The sequence below is a fragment of the Mesocricetus auratus genome, unplaced genomic scaffold (genome assembly GCF_017639785.1).
Source record: "Mesocricetus auratus isolate SY011 unplaced genomic scaffold, BCM_Maur_2.0 Super-Scaffold_100022, whole genome shotgun sequence".
Taxonomy (NCBI): Eukaryota; Metazoa; Chordata; class Mammalia; order Rodentia; family Cricetidae; genus Mesocricetus; species Mesocricetus auratus.
Window position 1 is genome coordinate 23,373,732 of NW_024429203.1, and position 27,143 is coordinate 23,400,874.

General features: G+C 47.5%; 3 protein-coding genes and 1 pseudogene across 10 annotated transcripts; 2 read left to right on the top strand and 2 right to left on the bottom strand.

Moving 5' to 3' along the window:
* Window positions 1-296: 296 nt before the first annotated feature.
* Window positions 297-2,132, bottom strand: LOC101828894 (U3 small nucleolar ribonucleoprotein protein IMP4-like). Its single transcript, XM_040729914.1, is given in 2 exon segments — window positions 297-1,538; window positions 1,540-2,132. Coding segments are annotated over 2 exon segments (933 nt in total). The 5' UTR covers window positions 1,759-2,132; the 3' UTR covers window positions 297-824.
* Window positions 2,133-2,196: 64 nt separating this feature from the next.
* Ift46 (intraflagellar transport 46) lies at window positions 2,197-19,367 on the top strand. The gene is made up of 12 exons (XM_005069446.4): window positions 2,197-2,374; window positions 2,973-3,069; window positions 4,710-4,789; window positions 8,666-8,799; window positions 11,679-11,753; window positions 11,909-12,002; window positions 12,422-12,550; window positions 14,238-14,359; window positions 14,773-14,839; window positions 17,812-17,872; window positions 18,143-18,228; window positions 18,928-19,367. The coding sequence occupies exons 3-12, from the start codon at window positions 4,745-4,747 to the stop codon at window positions 19,021-19,023; spliced, it is 909 nt and encodes a 302-aa protein (XP_005069503.1). The 5' UTR covers window positions 2,197-2,374; window positions 2,973-3,069; window positions 4,710-4,744; the 3' UTR covers window positions 19,024-19,367.
* A 1,699-nt stretch (window positions 19,368-21,066) lies between these two features.
* LOC121133583 lies at window positions 21,067-21,166 on the top strand (annotated as a pseudogene).
* Window positions 21,167-21,756: 590 nt separating this feature from the next.
* Window positions 21,757-27,069, bottom strand: Tmem25 (transmembrane protein 25). Of its 8 annotated transcripts, none has more exons than XM_040729909.1 (10): window positions 26,718-26,908; window positions 26,361-26,454; window positions 25,855-26,166; window positions 24,687-24,977; window positions 24,367-24,498; window positions 24,010-24,040; window positions 23,736-23,836; window positions 23,515-23,601; window positions 23,245-23,469; window positions 21,757-22,922 (listed from the first exon to the last, which is right to left on the bottom strand). In XM_040729909.1, exons 1-10 carry the CDS (start codon window positions 26,820-26,822, stop codon window positions 22,849-22,851), a joined length of 1,452 nt encoding a protein of 483 aa, XP_040585843.1. In that variant the 5' UTR covers window positions 26,823-26,908; the 3' UTR covers window positions 21,757-22,848. The 8 variants fall into 8 exon arrangements, with proteins under 8 accessions (XP_040585843.1, XP_040585842.1, XP_040585847.1 ...); XM_040729908.1 differs by having other exon boundaries at window positions 23,245-23,474; XM_040729913.1 differs by lacking the exon at window positions 23,245-23,469 and adding an exon at window positions 23,470-23,474 and having other exon boundaries at window positions 26,718-26,905.
* Window positions 27,070-27,143: the final 74 nt, after the last annotated feature.

The window sequence follows — 27,143 nt, forward strand, 5'->3', positions numbered from 1 at the left end:
GAGACAGGGTTTCTCTGTATTGTTTTGGAGGCTGTCGGTCCAGCCCGGCCTCGAACTCACAGAGATCCTCCTGCCTCTGCCTCCCGAGTGCTGGGATTAAAGGCGTGCGCCACCATCGCCTGGCCAGAGGCCTCCTTCTACCTGCACGATGGATCTCATCGACAATTCCCTCTGTAAACTCGGGCAATGCAGGGTCTTGATAACCACTCTACACAAACCCAGGATCCCTGGGGATGCACAGGTTGTGGATACAGGGAAGGGGTTGGGAGGGCGGGGACACAGACTTAGCACCTTGAGGCACCTCCCTGTGTGCTATTGGATAGGCCCATGCACAAGAGTCAGAGGAGTGGGAGGCAGGCTGTTGGTGTCACCATGCCCCCTATAAAAGAGGGAGGATGCATCTACTTGGCACAGGGACCCCATTGAACTGCTAAGTTAGGCCGGCACTTGAATGGGGTCAGCTTGCTGTTGGTGAAAAAGACTCATCCTTAAACCACCTAAATAAGTGTTCACAGAGCCCAACTCTCAGAGACACCACTCATTTTCCAGTGGGGAGTCTGTACCACCATCCCCAGCCTGAGAGGGTCTGTTTATACTCCACATAGAACTAGGCCTGAGGACACTCCACAGTCAGAAGGTCTTCAACCCATGGACACTCCATGGGCTTCATCTTTCAAGTTTGACCTGGCAGAGAGTAGGCCCACTGTGACCAGGTAGAGGCAGTTGGGTAGCATGATGACAGAGGATTTATTTAGATCTTTCCAGTCCCCACTTGGGATTAGTAAATGTCTGTGAGCAGTTCCTGCACCTGACTGGCGGGCAGCTCACTCGGCGCTCAGGAAGACCCTCTTGCGGGCAGTGTTGGTATAGGGGTGCCAGCGCCACGCCACGTCTGCTGTGGCCTCCTGCTCCAGTGTGCCCAGGCGAATCATGTACAACTTTGGCTCAAATCGAGGTCCAACCTCAGTCAGCTCAACATTGCGGTGGTCTGTCTTCTTGTAGACATGGTGCCGGAATGAAATGTAGTCGTCCTGCTTTGCAAAGGTGATGACCCGATGGCTGTCGTCTTTTGGCACAGGGAATAGGTAACGAAGGATATCAGACACCCGCTTGCCCAACTGGGAGGTAAAGCTGTGAGTGATGAGGTGAGGCTTAGCCTCTGACATGGTGCCCAAGTCAGGGATGTCGTGCCGCATGACCACATTGCACAGTGTGAAGTAGGCGGTGGGACCGAAGGGCAGATGGCTGACAATGAGCCCCACAGGTGCGCCTCGATGCTCATGGGCAACCAAAAGGTCAGTGACCCCATTGGCTTTGCACGCTCGCACCAGTGCCCCAACCTCATGCCGACCTCGGTTCACGCGCTGGGCACCCGGGAACACCAGCTTCAGTTCCTTTGCAAACATCTTCAGACGAGAAATGGGGTCCCGAGAGGTAGTGATCATGATCTTAGGATCCTCAACCCCAGCCCATCGATATTCATCATCTACATGGCTGGTCACACCTTCACCGCCAGCATCATCGAACTCCAGGGACCCCTCCCTGTAAGGCTAGAGCCTCCCGGCGTAGCTCAGTGGGAATCAGTTGGTTTTCTTCTAGAGCACGCTTGACTCGCTCCTTCTTCTGAATGGATCGCTGCGCATCCTCCCGGGCCTTGCGGTACAGGTACTCGCGGCACAGGCGAGCCTCCCGAGGAGCATGATGAGCGCCGCTCCAACATGAGAGTGTGATCTTCAGGCGCCCGCCGGCACCACCCATAGTTTTCTTTAGCAAGTAAAAACACAGGAAACAGTTAAACCCTAATCTCAGCTAAAGGAAGAATAAAGTACACCCATGTGACATAGGACACCGTGAGGAAAAGGGCTATCGTATCATAGAGATGCTATAAAAGGATTTTTTAACACGCTTGAACTTTTCCCCGAAGAGTGTCTAAATTCTAATTAAGCTTATCTAGGAGCCCTGTCTTTGAGATGACAGTTTCCAGTCGGAGGAAAATACCATCAGAATTCCCCAACCACCTTTGGCCACTAGATGTCACAACTGATTCAGTTGCGGAAATCATAGACAAGCCGGCCGCTTGGTCGCCTAGAGTGTCGGGTCGCTCTATCCCAGCGCCGCCGCGTCCCTGCTTCCGCCATCACCGGCGAGGGGGTGGGGCGGGGTTGGGTGGCTGGCACAGTAGGTCTCGCGATTACTCCTCCTCGCTCTCGCTCTGTTTTATTTTATTTATCTTTTTGCCTAGCGACTGACAACAGGCTAGGCAACAGGTTTGCTACACTTAGGGATTCCTGAAGTGGCCGGGCCTGAGAATGAGACCCCAGTCCTAGGCTGGGGTTCTTTCCAAATAGAGGAAACGGATCCAGAGGGGCTACAGGTAATTGGTGCTCACGCCAGGAGACACCCCTCACCCGCTCACCTCCACGGCCGTTCTTCACTCTCCGCGCCCAACCAGCTACCCTGGATCCTTAGCTCTCCAAGAAACCAATGGGGTCCTGTCTTCAAAGCGGTGGAAGTAGTAATGGTGATGCTTTAGGGATTAGTGGTTGTGGCCGATACTGGAGTCGGCCTTCTCGCAGGACCATCCTTCCCATCTCGGCCCAGAGGTGACCCCCAGACTCTGCCCAGACTCTAGAACCTCTGTAGTTCAGTCCCTGTACCCCCACCCTCCCCAGAAGCCTCAACAGCTGTAGGAAAACTGACCAAACCCCAGACGATCGCCGTCTACCCACGCATGCTGTGCTTCCCTTGAGTGCATCTTACTGTAGCTTTTGGTTTGCTGCTGGAAAAGGTTGGATGTCGTTTTCCTCTGCAGTTCTCTCGGCTTCAGCCAGTGCTAGCTAAATAAGGGTTGAAGCTTGCTCTGGAGTCAGGAAGCTTTCCTTTGAGGAAAGTTGGGTGGGGGCGAATGCATCTCTGCGCGGAGTCCTCAATGCATAGCCCATGGTAGGAGTTACATATCTCCTTTTGCTTAGACCAAAATTGTTGAGAACCAGACTTACGATGAGCGTCTAGAGATTAACGACTCGGAAGAGGTTGCCAGTATTAGCACTCCAACCCCAGGACATCAAGGTAAGAGAGGAAAAGAGAGACACGAAGGGAGGTGGTTTTCAAAACGCTAGCCCAGATTGGGTTCGCGTTTGTATCAGCAAGCGTTAACCTTGCGAATCAAGCACTTGATTTTGCTTTCTCACTCGTTGAGGGAGAAAGCAGTTCATCAGATTGCAGAATCTTCTAGTACAAGCTCATCCCCTATTGTTGTTTGCTTCATGTTACTGCTCTGTATAGATTCTGCCACAGATTGGCTGTGTTTCGTTGTGTTTTAACTATTTTTTTAAAAAAGTTTTATGTGTATGGGTAGTTTTTTGGTTTTTATGTTTATTTCAAAATAGGGTTTTAGTCAGTGAAGACTAGGCTAACCTGGTACTCACTATGTAGCTCAGGCTGGCCTGAATTTGAGGTACCCTTCTTGCTTTAGTCTCCCAAGTGCTATAAGCTACCATGCCTAGTGACTTGAACAAATTTATGCTCTTGCCAGCTGTGGACTTGTTTTCAGCTGGGTAATTTAGTAAGTCAAAAAATGCTAATTTGCATGTATTTGACTTAGAATTCATCTAACATGTTTTCATGCTGGTTACTCTTACATCTGATTACACTTTTGATTTTGGGATATGCTATTATTTTTACAGATTGTCTTACTGCTCTTACACCCAGATTCAAATTCAAATTCACAACTAGCTGCTATTTGCCAGGCTCTAGGTCACTATCTTCCAGGTAGGCTTTTCACTTGATCCTGTCACTGACCCCATTTAGAGAATACTGACACTCAGAGAGGGTAAGTCACTTGGTGCAAATAATGGAGTTGCCCTCAGACCAGTCTTTCTGTTAGCCCAGCACTCTTTTACGTTGCTAATCACATACCTCACTGTACCCCTTTACAGCTCAGTTTCTAGTCATATGATGGCAGGTAATCAGTGTAGCATCTAATCCAGTGCGTAGGCAAAGGCATATTTATAACAATGTCTTGAATTGACAGAGCTATGACTAGAATTTTGTTTTATTTTTATTTTTGAGACAGGTTTTCACTATGTAGCCCAGGCTGGCCTAGAACTCACTAGATCAGATTGGCCTTGAGCTCACAGATTCACCTGTCTCTCCCTCCCTGGTGCTAGAGCTAACACATGCCATCACACCCAGCTTGCTTTTTATTTGTGAGTGTGTGTGCACATGCACATGCATGTGAGTGCACATGTGTAGGCCAGAGGACAACTTTCAAAAGTCATTTCTCATTTTTTCACTCTGATTTTTTGGGGATGGGACTCAGGTCTTCGGGTTTAAAAGGCAATGGGTTTTCCCCCCTACCGGAGCTATATACTTGGCTTCCTTCATGTTTCTATAAACTTTGTTATATAAAATATTGTAAATTTAGGCTGGGCATGGTGGCTTATGTCTTTAATCCTAGCACTCGGAATGCAGAGGCAGGTGGATCTCTGAGTTCAAGAACAGTCTGCCCTACGAAGTGAGTACCAGGAAAGCAAGGACTACACAGAGAAACCCTGTCTTAAAAAAATAAAACAAAAAGAAAAAAGAAGAAAGAGAAAAAGAAAAACCAGTAAATAAAATGAAAATTAAAAAATTATAAACTTGAAATTTTATTTTATTTATTTTTTATAATCATGTAAACACTAACTAATGAAAACTCTTCTTCTCAGGCCCTCCTCTTTCTGCCAGCCTTCCTAACAAGACTATGGCTGATAACAGCAGTGATGAGTATGAAGAGGAAAACAACAAGGTTCAGTATAATCCACAGCTGCTTTAGGGATTTGGGTCGGGGTGGTCAGTGAGACATTTCCTGAGCATTCACCTCTGGTGGCTTCACACTTTATGAGCCCATCCCTGACACAGACTATCATTACAGCTGCCTTTTTTTTTTTTTTTTTATGTTCATTGGTATTTTGCCTGCATGTATGTCTGTGTGATGGTGCCAGAAACACTGGAACTGGGGTAACAGAAAGGTATGAGCTGCCATGTGGGTGCTGGGAATTGAACCCAGGTCCTCTGGAAGAGCAGTCGGTGTTCTTTTTTTTTTTTGGTTTTTCGAGACAGGGTTTCTCTGTATTGTTTTGGAAGCTGTCCTAGAACTTGGTCTGTAGACCAGGCTGGCCTCAAACTCACAGAGATCTGCCTGCCTCTGCTTCCCAAGTGCTGGAACTAAAGGCATGTGCTACCACTTGAGACAGGTCTTTATAAAACCCTGACTGTTGTGGAACTCACTATGTGGACCAGGCTGGCCTGGAATTTACAGAGGTCCATTCCATCTTCCCCTGCCTCCTGAATGCTAGGATTAAAGGCATGCGCCTCCATGCTAGTCTGACAGTCAATATTCTTTTTTTTTTATTAAAGATTTTATTTATTAATTACATATACACCAGATTGAATTGTAGTGGTTGTGAGCCACCATGTGGTTGCTGGGAATTGAACTCAAGACCTCTGGAAGAGTAGTCAGTGCTCTTAACCTCTGAGCCATCTCTCCAGCCCGACAGTCAATATTCTTAAAAGTTGCCTTTTGCCAAAACTGCCTCCTGAACTGACAGTACTGTTCAGTAGGTAATGATGACCTGAGTTTGATTTTCTGGACCCACATGGTAGAGGGAGAGTTGCAGCAGGTTGTTCTGTATATACACTGTGGCATGTGCACATCCTCCCCATAAATAAATAAAAATGTAATTTAAAAAACCGCTTCCTATGTGATCAAGGATGAGCTCTTACCAATTATGCCAGTATACAATAGTATCCTGACTAAATTCTAAGTTTGTGTTATCTGTTAGAAATAGTGTAGATATTAGAAGTCTCTCTCTCGCTCTATATATATATGTGTGTGTGTGTGTATGTGTGTGTGTGTGTGTGTGTGTGTGTATATGTATATATATATTTATATTTGTTTTTATTGTTTTGGTGTTTTTTGACACAGGGTTTCTTTGTGTGGCCGTGACTATCCTGGAACTAACTCTATAGACCAGGCTCAGAGAGATCCACCTGCCTTTGCCTCCTGAGGGGGTGGCATTTTTTTTTTTTAGATTTTATTTATTTGTTTATTAATATGTATACAATGTTCTGCCTGCATGTCAGAAGAGGGCACCAGATCTCATTACAGATGGTTGTGAGCCACCATATGGTTGCTGGGAATTGAACTCAGGACCTCTGGAAGAGCAGCCAGTGCTCTTAACCTCTGAGCCATCTCTCCAGCCCCCGAGGGGGTGGCATTTTGAGGTAAAAGTCTCTTGTCACTATGGCTGGCTTTGAACTCATAATCTTCCTACTTCTACCTCTTAAATCCAGAGGTTACAGGTATGGGCTACCATACCCACTTTATGTGGCAATGGGAATTGAACTGAGGGCTTCATACATGCTAGCCCTCAGAAACAGCTCTTTCATATGCATTTTGTTTTTTGAGGAAAGGTTTTATGTAACTCAGACTGGCCCTAAACGGGTTATATAGTCAAGGATGACTTTGAACTTCTGATCTTCTTGTCCACTTCCCATAGACCTGTCCAGTTTATGTGTACTGGGGATTGAACAAGAGTTTCCTGCATGCTAGCAAACACCCTACCAATTGAGTCACATCTATAACCTTAAAAACTACTTTTACTATTTGTTTATTCATTTTTATTTTATCCATATAGACATTTTATCTGCATGTATTTCTTTTCTTTTTCTTGTTTTGGTTTCTCAAGGCAGGATTTCTGTGTGTATCCTTGGCTATCCTGGAACTGGCTCTGTAGACAGGGCCTTGAACTCACAGAGATCTGCTCTGCCTCCCAAGTGCTGGATTAAAGACAAATGCTACCATTACCCACCAGTCTGCATATATTTCTGTGCACCATGTGTGTACCTTGTGCCTGTGGAGGCTAGGCCATGACACTGCATCCCCTGAAACTGATGGTTGTGAGGTACTGTGTGGGTGCTGGAAATCAAACCCATATCTTTAACAATGCTCTTAACCACTGAGCTATTTTTCCAGACCCTAAAAGCTACTTTTAAAGGAGTCTAATTAACCACCTGGCAGGGAGGGCATTTACAGGCTACAGGCAACAGAGACAAAGATAAGGACCCAGTCCCAATTATTGTCTCTGCAAGTGCAGACACCACTAGACCCTCTCACGTGGATCTAAGAGAGTAGGATGGAGTATAGCCAGCCAGAAACTCAAAAACGTAGGCTATTGCCAGGCAGTGGTGATGCACACCTTTGATCCCAGCACTCAGGAGGCAGAGGCAGGTGATCTCTGTTAGTTCAAGGCCAGCCTGGTCTACAGAGTGAGTTCCAGGACAGATAGACAGGACTACACTGTGAAACCCTGTGTAAAAAACAAACAAACAAACAAACAAAAAAACAAAACCCAGCAACAAGGACAAAAAATAAAATAAACAAACCAAAAAACTTAGGGGAATAATGCCAAGAACATAGGAGCCCCTCATCCTGAACTAGACTGTGTGTAGTCATTGTGCTTAATTCACAGGGGAGGGGTACTGTGGACAAACCAGACACCTGATGAAGTAGGTATCACTGAGCAAAAATAGGAGGTCTCTACTTTCCAGAGCTGTGTGTGTGAATCCAGGCTCAGGGTTGAGTATCTACTTTATTGTGATATTTTCCGGCCCTTACTCTGAGCATTTTTACAAATCAAATGCTAGGTTTCTCTGAGTACCATGAGCCTGTAAAGTTTGTCTTCCCTACTTCTTCTTTTCCTACTCCCTGAATAATCTCAAGTTGTTATCCTTTTCCAGTATTTATTTATTTATTTATTTGGTTTTTTGAGACAGGCTTTGGAGGCTGTCCTGGAACTAGCTCTTGTAGACCAGGTTGGTCTCCAACTCACGGAGATCCGCCTGCCTCTGCTTCCTGAGTGCTAGGATCAAAGGCATGTGTCACCACCACCCGACTCCAGTATTTATTTTTTTTTAGTTATGCTTGTGTATCTGTGCATGTGAGTACAGGTACCGATGGAGGCCACAAGAGATCCAATCCCCTTGAGCTGGCATTATAGGAGGGAGGTTGCGAGCTGCTTTTTGTAGGTGTTGGGAGCTAAATTCCGGTCCTCTGCAAGAGCAGTATATGCTCTTAGCCACTGAGCTTTCTTTTCCACTCTCTATGATTTATTTTACCCTAATTATGCATAAATGTATGTGGGTTGGGCGTGTGGGGAAGGGGAGTGTGGGTATGGGAATATGGGTGCAGGTGCCCTCAGCACCCTGAAGGATCCCCTGGAATTGGAATTGGAATCCAGGCAGTGGTGAACCACCTGACATGGGTTCTGGGAATGGAATTCAGGTGCTCTTTAACTACTGAGCCGTTTCTCCAGCCCCACCACCTTTTCCTAAATTTAGGGAGTGAGGCTTCTGGGTAAAGTTTATGCAAAACTTCCAAGATCAAGTAATAGGTTCCTAACTATAAGTTGAGTAGAATTGTACCCTGTTTCTAGTAGAGAACTGTGGTTGAAGACAGTGGGGGTCTACTTAGCAGGAGAAGGTTCTCAGGCCCCTAGGGATGGTGCCACCTTTCTAGTGACTAGGTGGCAGAGGTCTAGGCATTATGAGAAGAGTGCACAGTCAGGCATAGAAATTAAATTTCTCTTTATATAAACATTTCTCCCCTGTCTGCGCTGCCCAGGAGAAGAAGAAGCCCTCACAGTTGACACCTCAGCGGGGCTTCAGTGAAAACGATGATGATGACGATGATGACTCATCTGAGACTGATTCTGATGACGATGATGATGATGAAGAGCATGGAGCGCCTCTGGAAGGGTAGGAAGGACCCTTTACCAAGGGGCATTTTGTTCAGGATGGCAGTTAAAAGGATTTATTTGGGAATAGATTGCAGCATTTTTGATATCCTCTATTAGGGTTTTCTCATATCTCAGGAGCCCATCGTTGTGAGTTTTCATTTCTTTCTGGCTCCATTGATCATCTGCTCCTGCGATGTCACTTATTAGAAATATTTGTGGGCTCAGCAGATACACTGGGTTAACCTACAGCATGGCCTCTGCCTTCCAGGAGCTCCCAGTTTGGGAAAGAAGTACACCTGTGCATATGCCAAAGCATTTCTGTCTAGTGGGGCAAACTACGTGCACATAAGCATTTCCATTTTAGGCTGAGATCCTTCCTGGACAGGAGAGAAGAGCTTCAGGGCCTCACATTGAAGCAGGGTTCTTGAGTGATACTAAGTAAACAGCAACAAAAACCATTTTATTAGATTGCAGCCCCATTGTCACAGTGCGTCATGATTCACTCCTATAAGTTATAACCAACATGTATTCTGAATAGCATCCACTTATACTGGGGATATGGCTCAATGGTCATGTGTTTGCCTATACATGTGAGGCCCTGCAAAAAAACAACAAACATACCTGAAATCTCAGCTACTTGGAAGGCTGAGCCAAGAGGATCTCTTGAATCCAGGAGCTTAAGGCCAACCTGGGAAACAAAGCAAGGCTTCATCTTTTTTTTTTTGCTACTATTTTTTTTTTTTTTGGTTTTTCGAGACAGGGTTTCTCTGTATTGTTTTGGAGGCTGTCCTGGAACTCACTCTGTAGACCAGGCTGGCCTCGAACTCACAGAGATCCGCCTGCCTCTGCCTCCCGAGTGCTGGGATTAAAGGCGTGTGCCACCAACGCTCGGTGCAAGGCTTCATCTTAAACAGAAAAGTATAACAAAAATTAATTTAAAAGTTAATTATATAAAACTACCAGCGAATTACATGATGAAATAGCCAATCAAAAGTTTGTCTATTTGTTGAAAGTATATGTTATAGCCAAGTGGGTGGCACATGCCTTTAATCCTAGCACTCAGGAGGGAGAGGCAGAGGCAGGTGAATCTCTGAATTCAAGGCTGGCCTGGTTTACATAGTGAATTCCAGGAGAGCCAGGGATATGAAGAGAGACCCTGTCTCAAAAACAAATAAACTTGCTTATGCCAAGTTAGGAAGACTCCCTTAAAGGAGCTGCATGAATCTCTAGCAAGACAGAGACCACCAGAGAAAATGCTGTAACCAAGAAGCTGTGCTTGACTTTGTTCTTTTGTTTCTAAAATCCCTTTTTAAGCTTTTATCAGGTTGAAATTCGTGTCCCATGTTGGGCACCATTTTGTAACATGAACTTTCTGGCCCCGGCTTCTGCAGCCACCTCAGAGCCCCCAGATAAACACACAAGACTTATATTAATTATAAAGCTGTTGGCCGCTGGCTATGGCTTCTTATTCTTAACCCATAACTACTAATCTGTGTATTTCCTTGTGGCCTTATCTTACCAGAGAAAGGTCCAGGGACCTGTTACTCCTCTGGCATCCTACATGTCAACTGCTCAGTGCCTCTGCAGAGAAGAAAAGAGAGTGATTTCCTGTTTGTCCCTGCTTATATCCTGATTCTGCCCAGCTGTGTCACTTCCTGCCTGGCCAATCAGCCAATCAGTGTTTTATTCATTAACCAATAAGAGAAGCATATACACAGAAGGCCATTCCCCATCATGTATATTGGGGGTGGCAGAGCGATGGCTCAGAGGTTAAGAGCACTTGTTACTCTTGCAGAGGACCCAGATTCAGATCTCAGCACCAGCATGGTGGCTCCCAGCCATCTGTGACTCCAGTTCCAGGTGACCCAGTTCCTCTTCTGATGCCTGCATATGTGTATATGCAGGCAAAGTAATCACACACAGAAAAAAAATTTTAAGTATATAATGGCTATCAGCACTAGTAAAGGCCAGCCTCTGAATCAGGCAGAGTGGCTCAGACCTGTAATCCCAGCATTTAGAAGATGGGCAGGAGGATTGATACAAGCTTGAGGCTAGCCTGGTCTACATAGTGAGACCCTGTTGTTGGCAGAGCTGCTGTGTGTAGCATTAAGCCTTCCCGTTGTCTGAGCTGTTCCTCCTTTCTGTGTCTCTGGTGTACTGGCTTGCTTTCCAGATAGATACTGGGCTTTCTCACTTGTTGTCTAAGGACATCCCCCACCCCAAGCAGCCTCTTGCTGACTTCCATTTTGAATATGCCTGCTTTCTTGGGCCCTAATTCAAGACATGACTTTCTCTTTCCCTCTTCATTTCCCTCCTGGCAGCTGTCAGTATCCACTGCTAATGCCCTGTTGTTTTTCTTTCAAATTCTAATAAATGCTCCTTAAGCAGCTTTAAGTAAGGTGTGCATCGTCACATTCATTCACCACGCATGCATGCACACACACATACTCAAAGATTTTTAAAAGACACCTTGTGGAGCCTGGAGAGATGGCTCAGAGGTTAAGAGCACTGACTGCTCTTCCAGAGGACCTGAGTTCAGTCTCCAGCAACCACATGGTGGCTCACAACTATGTATAATGGGATCTGATGCCCTCTTCTGGCCTGCAGGCATACATGCAGACAGAGGACTCATATCTAAAAAAATATATAAATACATAATGCAATAAAATTAAGAAAAGTCATGTGGGTTTTCTGAAGCTTTTTCCTTTAGTTAGAGATAATTGAGAGGTAATTATAATTAACGTCAAAGTTTCTTTGTAAGCCCATCAGAGAAGTAGGCAGGGGCAGAAGGTTGGTTCAGGGTCACATCTCCATGGTGCAAATCACAGGGTCTGGCCAGCGCTCAGCCACCTGTGCTCCTCGAGGGCCACTTTGACCTGCCTGTGTCTCCTTCCCCAGGGCCTATGACCCTGCAGACTATGAGCATCTGCCAGTCTCAGCTGAGATCAAGGAGCTCTTTGAGTACATCAGCAGGTAAGCATGCGAGCACCCACTGTGCTCCACCATGCCTGCCTTGCCCAAGCCATGGCACTCCAGTGCGAAGCAACACCAAGCTCCTTTGATGCTTTTTAGCCCAGCCAAGTGACATTTTCTCACTGCTTCCACCTTCCCTCAACTGTCTCTTGTAGGTACACACCTCAGCTGATCGATCTGGACCACAAACTGAAACCTTTCATTCCTGATTTTATCCCAGCTGTTGGGGATATTGATGCATTTTTAAAGGTACAGATGGTGCATCCAAAAAACAATTCCCCCGGGGTTTGCTCCAGCTCCTGTATTCTAATAGTTCCTCTAATCTCTCTGATGAGAACTGACTGCCTTAATAGTCTTCAGTGCATTGGAGTTCTTAGTCTTGTTGTCTCCTCAATTCTACTCACTGGGTTATGTGGTATAGTATTGTGTGTTTGTCCCCTAGTTAACCATGAATTTAGCCCCATATTTATGTTCCATACATTATGTAGGTTCATTCTAGATAGGACTAGGTCTAATATACCAGAAGGGTATGCTTTTTACTCTTGACACACTACTGGAAATTCACTCCCGTAAATAATAATTTCCAGCAGTTTATGGCAAACAGAAGCCAGAGCTCTGCTGTGGATCCCCCATTTCCTCTCAGTGCTGCTAACCTTTCTCTGAACCAGGTGCCTCGTCCTGATGGAAAGCCTGACCACCTTGGCCTCTTGGTGTTAGATGAACCATCTACAAAGCAGTCAGACCCTACTGTGCTTTCGCTGTGGTTAACAGAGAATTCCAAGCAGCACAACATCACAGTAAGTTGCTGGTCTAGAGCAGGGCCCAGCTGGAAAGCACAGGATTAGGTCAGAAGCTGCATAGACTATTGATACTAAAAGAGGGTGTGGCTTCAGGCCAGCCTGGGTTTTAGTGATGGCTTTATTGAGATAGTTTACACACACTTTTTATTTGAAGATTATGAGTATGGCTTTTGCTTGCATGTATGTCTGTGCGTCACATGGATGCAGTGCCTGTGGGGGCCAGAAGAGAGCATCGGATCCCTTGGAGCTAGAGCTAAAATGGTTGTGAGCTGCCATGTGGGTGCTGGGAATTGAACCTGGGTCCTTTGTAAGAATAGCCAGTGCTCTAACCTCTGAACCATCTCTTCAGCCCCAGGAGCCACCATTCTAAATTAGACAATTCACTGGCTTTCAGTTCATTCCTGGAGTCATATACTTATCGTTACTATATAGTGCTTTTCTATGCTCGTCAGGTGTCCTAGCTCTGAGCCTTTCATCACTTCAGAAAGAAGCCCTTTAGCTGTTCTGTTTGTAGACTCAAGTGACCACTTCATTCTCCTTTATGACTCAGTAATATTCTTTTTATGTATAAGCCACATTTCATTAGGCCCATCATTTGTTCCTACTTTTGTTAATTATGCAGCTAGAATATTCAAATATAAGTCTTTATGTGGCATATGTGTAATTTTTCTTGGGTATATGTGGAAGAGGAGGATTGCATCGCCATTTGCTTACTCTGCTCAACAATTTGAAGAACTGACAAAATGTTTTCTGAACTAGTAGCAGTCCCACCAGCAATAAATGAGACTTGAGATTTCTCACACTCGTGATTGGCCCTTTGGTCCCAGCCGTCCTGGCAGATGTGAATGGCGTTTCCCTGGGGCAGCCTCCCTTTCACTGTGCCTCCTTCCTTGGCTCCCCCAGTCGTTGTTTTGTTTTCTTTTCTTTTTGAGACAAGATCTCAGGTAGCCCAGGCTAGCCCTGATCTTCCTGGCTCTACTTCCCAAGTTTACAGGTGCATATTGCTATGCTCAGCTAACAGCACTTTTTCTCCTCTTGGATTTTGGGATAGGATCTGTCTATAGAGCTCTGGCTGGCCTGGAACTCACTAAGGACCAGGATGGCCTCACACTCACTGAGAGCTACCTACCTCTACCTCCCAAGTGCTGGGATTTAATGTATTTGCCATCAGGCCAAGCAAATAGCACTTTTCCAGTTAATTGTTTTAAATTACTGTCCTAATATGCTTTCTATTGCTGTGATAAACATCATGACCAAAAGCAACTTGGGAAGGGAAGGGTTAATCTGGCTTCTGCATCTCATGTCTGAGTCCATTCACTGAGGGAAGTCAAGCCAGGAACCTGAAGGCAGGAACTGCAGCAGAACCATGGAAGAGTGCTGTGTGCTGGCTTGTTCTTCCTGTCCTGCTCAGCCTGCTTTCTTATATACCCAACATCACCTGCTTGTACACCCACATCAAATTGTCAACCAAGCAAACGCCCCACAGACTTCCTCACAGGCCAAATTAATGGAGGCAATTTGTCAACTGCAGCCCCCTCTTCTCAGATGACTTCAGCTTGTGTCAAGTTGACATAAAACACCACCACCACACACACAAAATGCCCAAATAACCAACACAGTTATTATACAAAATAATGGGTTTCATTACAATTTATCTATATCATTGTTCTCCTTATTTTTCTAGCAACATATGAAAGTAAAGAGCCTGGAAGATGCAGAAAAGAATCCCAAAGCCATTGACACCTGGATTGAGAGCATCTCTGAGTTACACCGCTCTAAGCCCCCTGCGACTGTACACTACACCAGGTGATGATAACTGCAGGTCGCTAGGTAGTTTCCTTCCTGCACGACGGTACGTGGCAGAGATAGGACTTCACCACTGTAGTTTACAGTAACTGTCACCATCTGTGACCCTTTGCTCCTGAGAAAAGGCCAAAACCTGAAGGATCAACCTGAGGTCCTTAAAAAAATGTACATTTACACTGTGCTTCATTTGATTAGAAATAGGAAAGTTGGCAGCTGCTGGCACAGACTGCGGATGCAAAGATGAGTCTCTGCATCGTTAGTTAGCTGGCTGCTTCAAACCTACGCCCTGCTAAATCTGGTTTTCCATTCTAGGTTCTCCTGAAACCCTGGTGTGCCCAGTTGAGGACCTTGTTTAGAGGTAGCTGATGCCATTGGCCAGTGATCCCTCTTTATATTTACTTTTCCACTTTTAGGCCCATGCCTGACATTGACACACTGATGCAGGAGTGGTCCCCAGAGTTTGAAGAGCTCTTGGGAAAGGTGAGTGGGAAGGAGTAGGAGTAAGTGTGGCATCCATCCAGGGCCCAGTGTTTTTCTTTTCTGTGTTATCACTGTGACTTTTAAATGGAACTGGAACCCATGATGGAAATGTATACATACTCTAAAGCTTGCTCATTTTGCCAGCTGAACACACTTATGTAACCAACACGTTAGATTAGTAAACGGTGTACTGCTAGCCTTCCAAAAACCCATTCTACTCTCCCCTTTCAAAGTGACTACTGTCCTGTGTTTGTATTTTCTCTAAATCTGAACTCTTCCCTGTTTCCATCCTTGCACTGGACATTGAACCTAGAACCTCATGCATGGTAGGCAAGTGCTCTACCACTGAGCTAGTCATATTAGCAGCCCTCTAAACGTTCTTTTATGCCGTCTTCTTCTCTACATGATGGGAGATTCATCCATGTTATTCTATAACTTGTTTATCCGTTTTCATAAATGAATTATATACTGCCTTCAATTGGTTGTGATAGGCATTTGGAGAGCTTCCGGTTTCCATGTATTGCAATAATGCTACTGGGACATTTTGTCTGTCAGGCACCTCTGATGAACATGCCCTACCTGCGCTACTATTTTAAGTGCCATTTTCTCTAGAGCTGATTTTTGTGTTAGTCTAAGAAGCTAATGTTTCATTCATAATTGCCAAGATGTTTAAATCTTATCTATCCATCCATCTATCCATCCTTCTATCTATTTTGCCTGTCTGTCTGTCTAACAGTCATCTTATTTCCTGGGGATTGAACTAAGCCCTTTATCAAGTTAGCTATGTTCTTTGCCCTGCACTCTAATTTTTGTAGCAAGAGAAAAAAAATTAGGAAACTATTTTTTGTTGTTGTTTGTTTGTTTCAGAGGCAGGCTCTCACTGTATAGTCTAAATTGAAACTGACTGTTCAGCCAAGGTTGGCCTCCAACCCACAGTACTCCTCCTACTTCAACCTCCTGAGTGCTGGAATTACAGGGATAAGCCACCACACCCAAGCAAAACCAAAGTTTTCTTTATTTTTACTTTTTCTCACTAGCATACAAACTGTCAACTTTTATTATGTCATGTTCATACATACTTACCTGAAGTTGAGCCTTTCCCCAAGTCCTCTCTCCCTCACTCCTCCTTCCAGTGAACTCTCTTCCACTGTCATATCCTGTGTATCCTGTGACCCTTCCCACTCTCCCCTTAACCCTTATCTTTCCCTTCTTAAGGGTCTCTTTCTTGTTTCCTAGCCTCTTCCAACACTTACTCTCACATAAATACATATATACAAAAATTAAAAGTGAGAGGCTGCATATGAGAACATAAGTTATTTGTCTTTCCACTTTCCTGTAAATTTCATTTCCTGTTTCCTCATGGCTAAATGAAATTCTGTTGTGTACAGGTACATTTTCATTGTCTGTCCATCTGTTGATGGGCACTAGACTGAACCCATGTCCTTGCTTTTGTGAATACTAGAGCAGCAATAGTCAATGGATGAGCATCTCTGTAGTAGGCATCCTTTGGGTATGAGCATCTCTGTAGTAGGCATCCTTTGGGTATGAGCATCTCTGTAGTAGGCATCCTTTGGGTATGAGCATCTCTGTAGCAGGCATCCTTTGGGTATGAGCATCTCTGTAGCAGGCATCCTTTGGGTATGTGCCCAGGAGTGCTAGAGATGAGCCATATGTATGCACATTCCCTTTTTAGTGTTTGTTTTTCGAGACAGGGTTCTTCTGTGTAGCCCTGGCTGTCCCAGAACTCACTGTGTAGACCAGGCTGGCCTCAAACTCAGAGATTCATTTGCCTCTGCCTCCTGAGTGCTAGGATTAAAGGTGTGAGCCACCACCGCCCAGCTCTAGTTTTAGGTTTTTGAGAACCCCCTTACTGACTGCAGTGGCTGTGCCAGTTTGCACTCTCGTTAGCAGTGAGTAAAAGTCGCCATTCCCCACATCCCTGCCAGGGCTTGTTTCTGTTTTCTTGATGACAGCCACTGACTGGTGAGAAATAGAATCAAAGTAATTTTACTTTCAAGGAAATAATTTAGGTTCATTTTTGTACAGGGTAAGAAATATAGATCTAATGTTACTATTTTAAAAGTGGATATCTGGTTCTGTTAGCACTAGTTACTGTGAAGGTTCCTTTTCCAGTGTTGATTCTTAACAGCTTTGTCAGAAATTAGGTGTACATAGCTATGCGTTTTGTGTCCTCTTGTCCATACTGTCTTGTTTTGTGGTAGTACTGTGCTGTCTTTGTTACTGTGGCTTTGAGGTAAGGTAATGTGATACTTCTGGCTGTGTTCTTTTTGTTTAGGACTACTTTGACTATCTGTGGTCTTTGTGTTTCCATATGAATTGTGGAAATGCCTTCTGTGGTTCTGTGAAGAATGTTACCAGAATTTTGATAGGGGATTGCATTGAATCTGTAGAATATATCCATTAGTGTAGCCATTTTCACAATATTAATAATTGTGATGGGAGTGTAAGCATGCCATGGTCTACATATGTAGGTCAAAGTCTACTTTATGGAATTGGTCTCTCTTTTCACTTCTGGGGTTTGAATTCAAGCTATGAGGCTTGCAAGGCAAATATTTTATCCACTTGGTTGGATCCTCTGCAAGAGCAGTGTATGTTTTTAATGGCTGAGCCTCTTCCTAATCCCTTGTTTTTGTTTTTTTGAGACGGTACTTCTGTGTAGCCCTGGCGATCCTGGAACTCAGAGGTCCACCTGCCTCTGCCTCCTGAGTGCTGGGTTTAAAGGGGTGGCACTACTGTCCAGCTTCCAGTCCCTTCTTTTGCTTGTTTGCTTTTGACATTCTCACAATATAGCCACAGATGGCCTGGAACTCACAGCAATCTGTTCATGAGTTCTGTCTCCCACGTGCTGTGCTTAAAGGCCCCTTTGAGCCTTTTGGCTATGGTCCGTCATGTGTTGTGCTTAAAGGCCCCTTTGAGCCTTTTGACTATGGTCCATCATGTGTTGCGTGCAGGTGAGTCTGCCCACGGTTGAGATCGATTGCAGCCTTGCCGACTACATTGACATGATCTGTGGTAAGCTCTTTCCCTTCTTCCCTAGCCCTGTCTCTGGCAGATGTGCTCGAGGCCTTTGGAGGGCTTGCTGATCCCTGCACAGTGCTGTCCTGATTTGCAGTCTTCACTGGAAGCCAGCTGTGCTGCTGGTAGTCCTCTAGGGTGGTGTTGGGGCTGAGTACTGACCCCAAAAGTAACATGTCCCATTTGGGAGGGGAGTGCATCCTAGCAGAAGTGCCCCCAGTTCCAGAGCGTGTTTGCTTGTGTTCTGTGAGCGCTTCTCTCTTGCAGCTATCCTGGACATTCCTTTCTACAAGAGCCGGATTCAGTCCCTCCACCTGCTCTTTTCCCTCTACTCTGAGTTCAAGAACTCCCAGGTGAGACAAGCAGCAGGTTACCAACACTGCCCCGGCCCTGCTGTGACTGTGTTCTTATTGGGGTCACAGCGCTCTTCCCATGAGCAGCAGAGGAGTTTGGGTAAGGGAAGTAAGAGAGGTTGTGCTTTAGATGGAGCTTAGTGAGGAGCCAAACAAAGAAGCACAGGGCCCATGAATGCAGGCAGGAAGGAAACAGAACAAGGCTTGTTTTGAAGGAGATGGGTACATTGCTGTCCCTTTCAAGGATAAAACCAGTGTATTAGCTTGGAAGTAGACTTAGGACATGCTTGGGGATATGTCTCACTATGGCCAAGGCTGACTTGGAAATCATGGTGTAGCTAGCTTTGAACTCACAGTGATCCTCCTACCTCAACCTCCCAACTGCTGGGATTACATACTGGTGCCACCTTGCTCAGTTTAGTCTAAAGGGGTTTTAAAGTGGTCATTCAGGTTGGAGAGATGATGGCTCAGAGGTTAAGAACACTGGCTGTTCTTCCAGAGGTCCTGAGTTCAAGTCCCAGCAAACCACAGGTTGGCTTACAACCATCTATAATGAGGTTTGGTGCCTGCTTCTGGCCTGTAGGCATACATGTAGGCAGAACACTGTCTATATAATAAATAAATCATTATCTAAAGTGGTCATCCTTGTTAGAATGTAGCAACTAGCATGTTCCAAATTGTGTCTTCTCTTTCTTGTAGCATTTTAAAGCTCTAGCTGAAGGCAAGAAAGCATTCACTCCTCCGTCCAACTCTGCCTCCCAGGCTGGGGATGCAGAAACACTAACCTTCATCTGAGCCATCCTAGGGCTGTGCTTCAGAGTCTCATGAAGACATGGTCTTTGTTGGCAGTTTAACATCGGCCTCTCCACAGCTGGACCAGGCAGCTCGAGTACTGCTGTCTGTCTGCACGAGCAGGGCACACCCTTGCCACTGGGTTCCTCCCACCTGCCTCCCGTTGCCTTCCCCAAGGATGGACGTATCCATGCTACTGTGGGCATTTAAGTCGGAAGAACTGGTTTTCTGAGAGCCACAGGACAGGGCTGGGGGTGGAGCTTCCAAAAACACTCCTTAGTTAACTGGAAGAGATTTTACACTCAAAATGTCCCATCAGTTGTGATAGAATATATATTTGGTTTTCACCCATGGCTCCTGGCTCATTACTTCCCCATTGTGATTTCCAGAGTGACTGGATAGGGTTGGGGGCCTCAAGTCAGGCCTGCCTCTGACTTTCAGACTCACGTTCTTTCTCTCTCTGACCTTCTACCCCCTTTCACCCGCTCTTTTCTTCCCAAGCTGGCCTCAAATTGAATTTTCCTCAAGAAAGTCATGGACATTTGCTCTTAAAGTCTTATATTCTTCTATTTTTCTTTTGTTGGGAGTATGAGACAGAGTCTCATGAAGCCCATTTTGGCTTTGACTTGGCTGTGTAGGCTGGTCTTGAAGACTTGATCTTCCTGCCTCCACCTCCTCCCTCTAAGTGGGAGGCTTACAGACATACTCACTCAGCCAAGCCCAACTTATTCTCAAATCTTTTGGCCTGCTTAGCTGATGCTAATAGATCCTCACTTAGATGGGGTCTTGCCCCTTCTTAGCAAGGAAGCAATACTGAGGAATTTTTTACCCAGTCATATGGTTCATGTTTCAGCTGTGCCTTTGTCTCCATGAAAACTTCAAAGGTCAGGGCACGGAGAACTGCCTAACAGTCAGAGGCAGGGAGGTTCTGGGAAGGTAGCATGCATCTTACATGTCCTTTTAAATTTGAAAATAGTCTTACTGATTGATTTTAGACAGGGCGCCTGTACAGCCTAGAGTGGTCTATAGTTCACTATGTAGCTCAGGCTAGCACGAACTCTTTATCCTCTTCCTTTGCCTCCTGGGACTGATGGAAGCACATAGAAGTTAAAGATTGCTATTTAGGACAGGAGTTGGCTGTGGCCAGACGCTGAGGGCTAAGGAAGATAGCAGAGCCTCATCCACCACTGCAGGGACTTTGGATAAAGCTGTAGCTTCCTCTCCCACCTCCTAGCCTCCCATGACAGACACCAATGCAGGCCAGGAATTGGGATCCAGCAGCATGAGAACGAGGAATTATCCTTTGTCCATTTGGAAGCTCTGAGCCCTGTCTTTTGGAATTTTTATGGGGACCTCATTATTGCACAGGCTTGATTGGCTCCAGGACAAATATGTAGAAATAAGACTAGCCCCGCCGGGTGGTGGTGGCACACGCCTTTAATCCCAGCACTCGGGAGGCAGAGGCAGGCGGATCTCTGTGAGTTCGAGGCCGGGCTGGACCGATAGCCTCCAAAACAATACAGAGAAACCCTGTCTCGTAAAAACCAAAAAAAAAAAAAGACTAGCCCCAAAGAGTGTGATCTATTGCTAAGATGCTGGGGAGGAAAACCTAGCAAGGCCCCTTTGTTTGCTCCTTCAGTATTTCCTTCTCTGGAGAGACACACCAGTAGAGGTAGAACCAGCAGAGCCTGGTGATAGACTAGACACGGGGATGGAGAGAATGGCAGTTTGGGTGTAAGTGACTGAATGGATAATGGAGTCAAATACTGATGGGAAGAAAGTGGGACCAGGGTGGATTGGAGGGAAGAGTCCACTGTCAGCCCGAAAGACCAGCATACACAGACAGTTCATGTTTCTATAAACTCAAACCAGCTGTGATCGTGTCAGGCTGGTGGCTTCGTTGCTGCCTCACTGGGACACTAGGCCAGGTGCTCTGCTCTCTTCCCATCACAAGGAGGGGGAGGTGTGTTGATAGGAGCCCAGATCCTCCGATAGGTTTCCAGGGTACAGACAACCTTGACTGCAGCTATTACTCATGGTAGTTAAGGCACCTGCTGTGTGATTAAAAAGTCATTTAATACAGGGAAGATTGGCATAGCCCCTGCACCAGGATGACAGGGAAATTCATGAAGTGCTCCATATTTTTTCTCTGTTTGAATCGATTTGTGTTTTGTACAGGGCATTATCCTCTGTGCTATTTTGTGGTTATAAAACTGTTGGAAATGCCGGGCGCTGGTGACGCACGCCTTTAATCCCAGCACTCGGGAGGCAGAGGCAGGCGGATCTCTGAGAGTTCGAGACCAGCCTGGACTACCAAGCGAGTTCCAGGACAGCCTCCAAAGCCACAGAGAAACCCTGTCTCGAAAAACCAAAAAAAAAAAAAAAAAAAAACTGTTGGAAATGTTTAGAGAAAGAGAGGGAGAGGGCTGTCTATGCCCTGGCAGTGTAGATTAGTAATTGAGCACCTCTGTGACACTCACCAAGCCCCAGGTTCCGTCACCAGCACAGTACAAAGAGAAAGGGGTTGGGGCCCATTTGGAAACGTACTTGGAAAACAAGGGTGGTGGTGCATGGCTGTAACCCTGGCCCTTGAGAGGTGGAGGCAGGTAGATCAGACGTTCAGTGCTCTCCTCCTGTCCAATAGTGAACTCAAGGCTAGCCTAGACTACATGGGTTCCGAGCTCAAAAAACAAACACAAATAAAAACTGTTGAAGAAATGAGCAAAGACATACTTATTCAGTCAAGGTAGTTTACTGTGTGTGCAGCACTAACCAGTAACAAGAAAAATTACAAAACAAGATACCAAGAAGGGAAAATATACTCTGTTCTCCAGTCACTTACAGGTTGCTTTTTAAAAGCATTCTCAGCTCTTTGGGGTTATGTGGGTTCCTGCTTTCTCTGTGTCCCCCTAAATCTGGTACTGTTGACTTACATGTCCACTGTGACCATCCCCTAAAGAGGATGGGGCAGCCAGGGACCAGTTGGGGATGTTGTTGGATGGAGGAAGAATCATGCAGAGAGGGAACCCATCAATCCTGAGTGCTCAGAACACTCAGTGAGTCTTGAAGGCCAAACTAAGAAGGCCCTGGGCCCTCCTTTCCCTGGGGAATGTGCTTGTACAAAACAATGCATAGCTACATGCCATCCTGGGCCAGAGTCACCTCTTCCTGCTCATCTTGTGCTAACACAGAGGCTGGCACCTGGGGGCTCCAGCCATGGAGGTCACGTCTAATGTATGACTTCAGATGCACAGGAGGAGGTGGGGACAAAAGGGCAGAGAGATGTGCAGCAAAAGGGACTAATTTGTGCTTGGCCATGCCCCTGGGCAAGGGGCTGGCTCCTGAGCAAAAGGCAGTTTGGTTCTATACAGCTAGCAGGGGGCTGTTTTCCCTGAGGGGACAAAGCTGCATAGCATAGGAAGGACATCTGAGCTCTGCAGGGACCCTCCTGTCCCCCACATAGGCATCCCTCTGCCTACTGTATGGGGTGCAGGGAATACTAGTGCAGAGCATATAGTAGGCCCATCTCCTACATGTGGGGTGACACCTGGACAAACGGGCCAGAGTTCCATCTACCTGGAACCAACTGAGTTGAGTACAAGGGGCCCAGTTCTGACCAATGGTCTTGCCAAGGCTAGACCATGCCTTTCAGGTAGAGTGCAATGAAATACATCATGCAGGACCCACAGGACACCTCTACCAGGAGGGCCATGTGGCAGTGGCATGTCTTCACAACACGGCCAGGCAGAGGAAGGCTTGAAGGAGACACGGGGTGGGGTGCCCTGGGGAGTCCACAAGCCACCTGGGCCTCATGCCTCACCCGCACCCTCAGAGCCAGATCTCATCACTGCTGACACTCGACACTCGGTAAATGTAGCCCAACATCGGGAGGCGGATAAAGCCTGTGGGTCAGAGATGCCAGGGGCTTGGTAACCCTGGTTCTCTGGAGCTTGGAGAAGCCCTTTCTGCTCCCAGCACCAAGGGGCATTGGGTGTAAGCACAGGGGTGTGAAGAGGAGGTAGGGAGGACAGCAGGGCTCAGTACCTCTGCTGGTGAGAAGGAGGTAGGGAGGACAGCAGGGCTCAGTACCTCTGCTGGTGAGAAGGAGGTAGGGAGGACAGCGGGGCTCAGTACCTCTGCTGGTGAGAAGGAGGTAGGGAGGACAGCAGTGCTCAGTACCTCTGCTGGTGAGAAGGAGGTAGGGAGGACAGCAGGGCTCAGTACCTCTGCTGGTGAGAAGGAGGTAGGGAGGACAGCGGGGCTCGGTACCTCTGCTGGTGAGAAGGAGGTAGGGAGGACAGCGGGGCTCGGTACCTCTGCTGGTGAGAAGGAGGTAGGGAGGACAGCGGGGCTCGGTACCTCTGCTGGTGAGAAGGAGGTAGGGAGGACAGCGGGGCTCGGTACCTCTGCTGGTGAGAAGGAGGTAGGGAGGACAGCGGGGCTCGGTACCTCTGCTGGTGAGAAGGAGGTAGGGAGGACAGCGGGGCTCGGTACCTCTGCTGGTGAGAAGGCCACCAGGCTCAGCTTCTAGAAGCTCTGGATGGCTGCTGTGCTGAGCCATTGGCCGCTCTGTTGCTTTCCCTGTTGGGTGAGAAATGGAGTGGTACCCAGGACAGGGTTTTGCCTAAGGGGACATGCCTCTGCCTAAGAACCAGGGTCTCTCCTTCTTAGAGGTTGTAAAGATTAAACACAGAGAGAACTGGTCCCAGACATACCTCTGAGATCCGGGGTGAGGTCATTGAGCTGAAGGTTGGATGGGAGGGACATGTTCTCCCGTGGCAGGCGTACATTATTCAGTTTCAGGTTATTGGAGTCACTACAGGATAGACAAAGGCTAAGACAGACCCTGGTACCAGCAGGTATGTGCAGTCGGCTTTGAGGCTCAATCCAGACCTCCCAGAAGCCCCAGGTTACCACCTGTCCTTTAGTTTAAAATCCAGTGCCTTGCATTTTAGTTTAGCCCATCTGCCCAGCCCCAGGAAGCATTACCTAGATATCAGAGATGGGCGCCGGGAGGGGCCTGAGGACAAAGAAACCATGCCACAGAGTCAGTGTGCCCTCCCATGCTGAGCTCTGCCACCTGCCCATTCAGACTCAAGACCCTTGAGCCAAGAGTCTCTGGATGTGCAGACCTGGCCCTGGGACCGGAGACAGCTCCAGTACCTCTTCCTGCTGCCCACAGTGCAAGCAGCCTCACACCCAGCCCTCCCTGCAAGTACCCTGCCACACGTCAGAGATGCCCGGCTCTGCCCAGCTCTGCCTGGCTCTGCTTACCCCCCTTGCTGCTGCTCACCCCCAACTTCACTGTCACTATTCCACCCTTGGCCTCCATTCCTCTGGCCCTACCTTTAGTTTTCTTCTCTTTCCTGCAGACTAGACAGGCCACCAAGGCACTGAACCCCACGAGAGTGCCCAAGGCAAGCCCTCCAGCCACAACGATGCCCAGCAGTGGCACTTCTACTCGGGTGGCCAGGAGCCCTGTGGATTGTCCACTGGTTAGTTTGCAAGTACCCCCACCCCAACATGCCATAGCTCTATCTACTCTGTCCTTGCCCAAGGCGCCTGGGGACAACTCATCTACAAGACCAACCATAGGGCAACAAGTCCTCCCTTTCCATTCCAGGACCCCTGCACCCACCTGAGGGTTTGCCAAGCCAGTTGCTTACCTGGAGCCGGAAGAGAGGCACTGGTAACACCCACATCATTGGTGGCCACCACTGAGAGGTTGTGAGCCAGGCTGCGGAGCTGCAGCTGCACTGTGTGGTTGGTGAGCCAGGGATAGTTCTGAGCGTCCAGCACCAGGAAGTCAGAGGCATTGACAGTCACTGGCCCATCCTGGTCAATCCAGGTGACATTGGCAGGTGGGTTGGCCCGCACCAGGGCAAACAGGACTACCAGAAGGCCTGGGCCCTGAGCTTCCTGATACTTGCCCCCGACCTGGGCAATCTCTGGCTTAACTAGAGCAGAGCAGAGAATAATACACTCTCATTCCACTATCCGCTCACTCTGGCCCTTTCTTCCCAAATGTGGAGGGGAGCAAGAGCCTAGGAATCTCCTCAGAAAGAAATTTAAGGAGCAGCATCAGTTCACCATGATTAAGACAGAAAGCCAGGGACTGGGGATGTGGCTCAGTAGAAATCCTTGGGTTTGATACCTAGCAAAGCATAAAACCAGGTGTGGTGATCATGCCTGTAATCTCAGCATTATGGGGGTGGGGGGATATTTCCAGTTTGAGGCCACTTTTGGATATGTAGCAAGACTCTGCCTTAAAATTCAAAAGCCTCGGCTGAGGATGTGGCTCAATTGGTAGTGTTTGCATAAAGTCCCGGGTTCAGTCCTCACACCAGGCATGGTGGCACCAGCCTAGGGTCTCAGTACTAGGGAGGGAGGAGCAAGATCAGAAGCTCAGAGTCATCCTTGGCTACTTAGTAGGTTTGAAGAAAATCTCAAAGTATAAAATTAAAAAATAGAAAGCCAGACAAAGGATCTAGATTTGCATCCTTGCCCTGTTTCTTAACCTTGACCTTGGGCAGACTGTTTAACATGTTTGTGCCTCAATTTCTCGTTTGCAAAATAGGGACAAAGAAAGAAATGCCTTATGAGATCAATGAGGATAAAAGCAAGCTACATTTACAAAGTGTCTGTGAATGTCCTGTTAAAGCTGAATGTGTCATGCATACCAGTAATATCATCACTAGAGAGGCTGAAATAGGAAACTTTCAAGTTCAAGGCCAGCCTAGGCTATGTAGTAATAGTACCTCAAAACAGAACACTCAAAACTGTTCTGCTGAGGGTCCAGGAATGTCTCTCCCTGCCCACCTCAGGAATACTTACACTGCACATTGAGAATGACAGAGGCATTGGCTGGCTGGCCACTCCCTGGGTCCTGCAGGGAGCAATTAAGCTCATGCTGGGCACGCTGGGCAGTGACAGTGAAAGTGCTGGTGCCTCCAGAGAAGGCCTCCCCGCCCACACTCAGGAGTCTAGAGGTGGTGGCCTCCTGTAGCTGTCCATCCAGGTACCAGGCTAATCGGGGAGTGGCAGGTCCCCCTGCCACTCGACAGGTGAAGGCATGGCGCTCATTCTCCCGAAGTGCTCTCTCAGCCCAGGTCTGACCGTCAATTTGTGGTGCCAGCTCCCCTTGACCTGGAACACAGCAGGCCGCTTCTGGGACGGGCTTAAGACAGGCCATGGTGAGGTCCAGTTACAGAGGGGCAGCGGGCCAAGAGAGGCAAGCTGGTTTCTCTCATCAGGGCCTGGCTGGACTTAGGATAGGGAAGTGGAGATAGGGGAACCCAGCTCTGGAGTCTGAAGTGGCCAAAGGATGAACAGGGGTATACCTGAACTTAAGAGGGCTGGCAGGAGCAGCAGCGTGTGCCGGAGGGTAGCTTGGTTCAGCGGCAACTCCATAGTGGTCAGGGATGGGCCTCCAGGCTGCTGAGAAAAGGGTATAGCTTTGGTATGAGCCAGGTAGGCCTAGCAATTCCTGCAAGAACTTACCATGCACTGGAGTAGACTGGCCCACAGTGGCCAAGACACTAACACAAACAGGCACAATCAACAAGACCCAAAGGAAGAGACACTAAGGGCACAGAAGCCAGCACTGACAGTAGGTGACCACAGACACACACAGACAGACAGATACACACACACACACACACACACACACACACACACACACACACACACACACACACCCCACGTTCGGTCCACATGTGCTCTTCCCCTTCCCCGCAGGGGATCGTCCTTCTCCTGACCGGGTCCCCTCCAGGACTGGCTTTCCTTCCCATCTCTCCATGCATCCCTTTCCCAATCTCTGCTGCTCAGGTGAACTTGGGACGAGAGCATCGCGGAGCTGGGGTGGAGGTGGGGGGTCGCAGGAGCATCCTGGCTTCGGAGCATCCTGGCTTACCTGGCTCCCTCCCGGAGCAGCGGCCCTGCAATCGCATTAATCAGGGGAGCGCCGCAGTCCGCTGCAAGGGCGGGGCCCACGCCAGGCAGGACCAATCGCTGCCGGAGCACGCTCAGGTGGCCGCTCCAGCCCCGCCCTCTCCCGCCAGCGCCGCGGCTCCCACCCTGAGGCTGGTTGTTAAGCGAGCGGACGTAAAGCAGACGCAGTGGGT

Excerpts from the sequence above, each read along its gene's own strand:
- Tmem25 (XM_040729907.1), bottom strand. The coding sequence starts at position 26,822 with ATGCATGGAGAGATGGGAAGGAAAGCCAGTCCTGGAGGGGACCCGGTC. Across the intron at positions 24,499-24,686 it reads TGCCTCTCTTCCGGCTCCAG|GGCTCCTGGCCACCCGAGTA; the intron begins GTAAGCAACTGG and ends GACAATCCACAG. Across the intron at positions 24,041-24,366 it reads GAAAGAGAAGAAAACTAAAG|GCCCCTCCCGGCGCCCATCT; the intron begins GTAGGGCCAGAG and ends CTTTGTCCTCAG.
- Ift46 (XM_005069446.4), top strand. The coding sequence starts at position 4,745 with ATGGCTGATAACAGCAGTGATGAGTATGAAGAGGAAAACAACAAG. Across the intron at positions 14,360-14,772 it reads GCGACTGTACACTACACCAG|GCCCATGCCTGACATTGACA; the intron begins GTGATGATAACT and ends TTCCACTTTTAG. Across the intron at positions 17,873-18,142 it reads CTACATTGACATGATCTGTG|CTATCCTGGACATTCCTTTC; the intron begins GTAAGCTCTTTC and ends TCTCTCTTGCAG.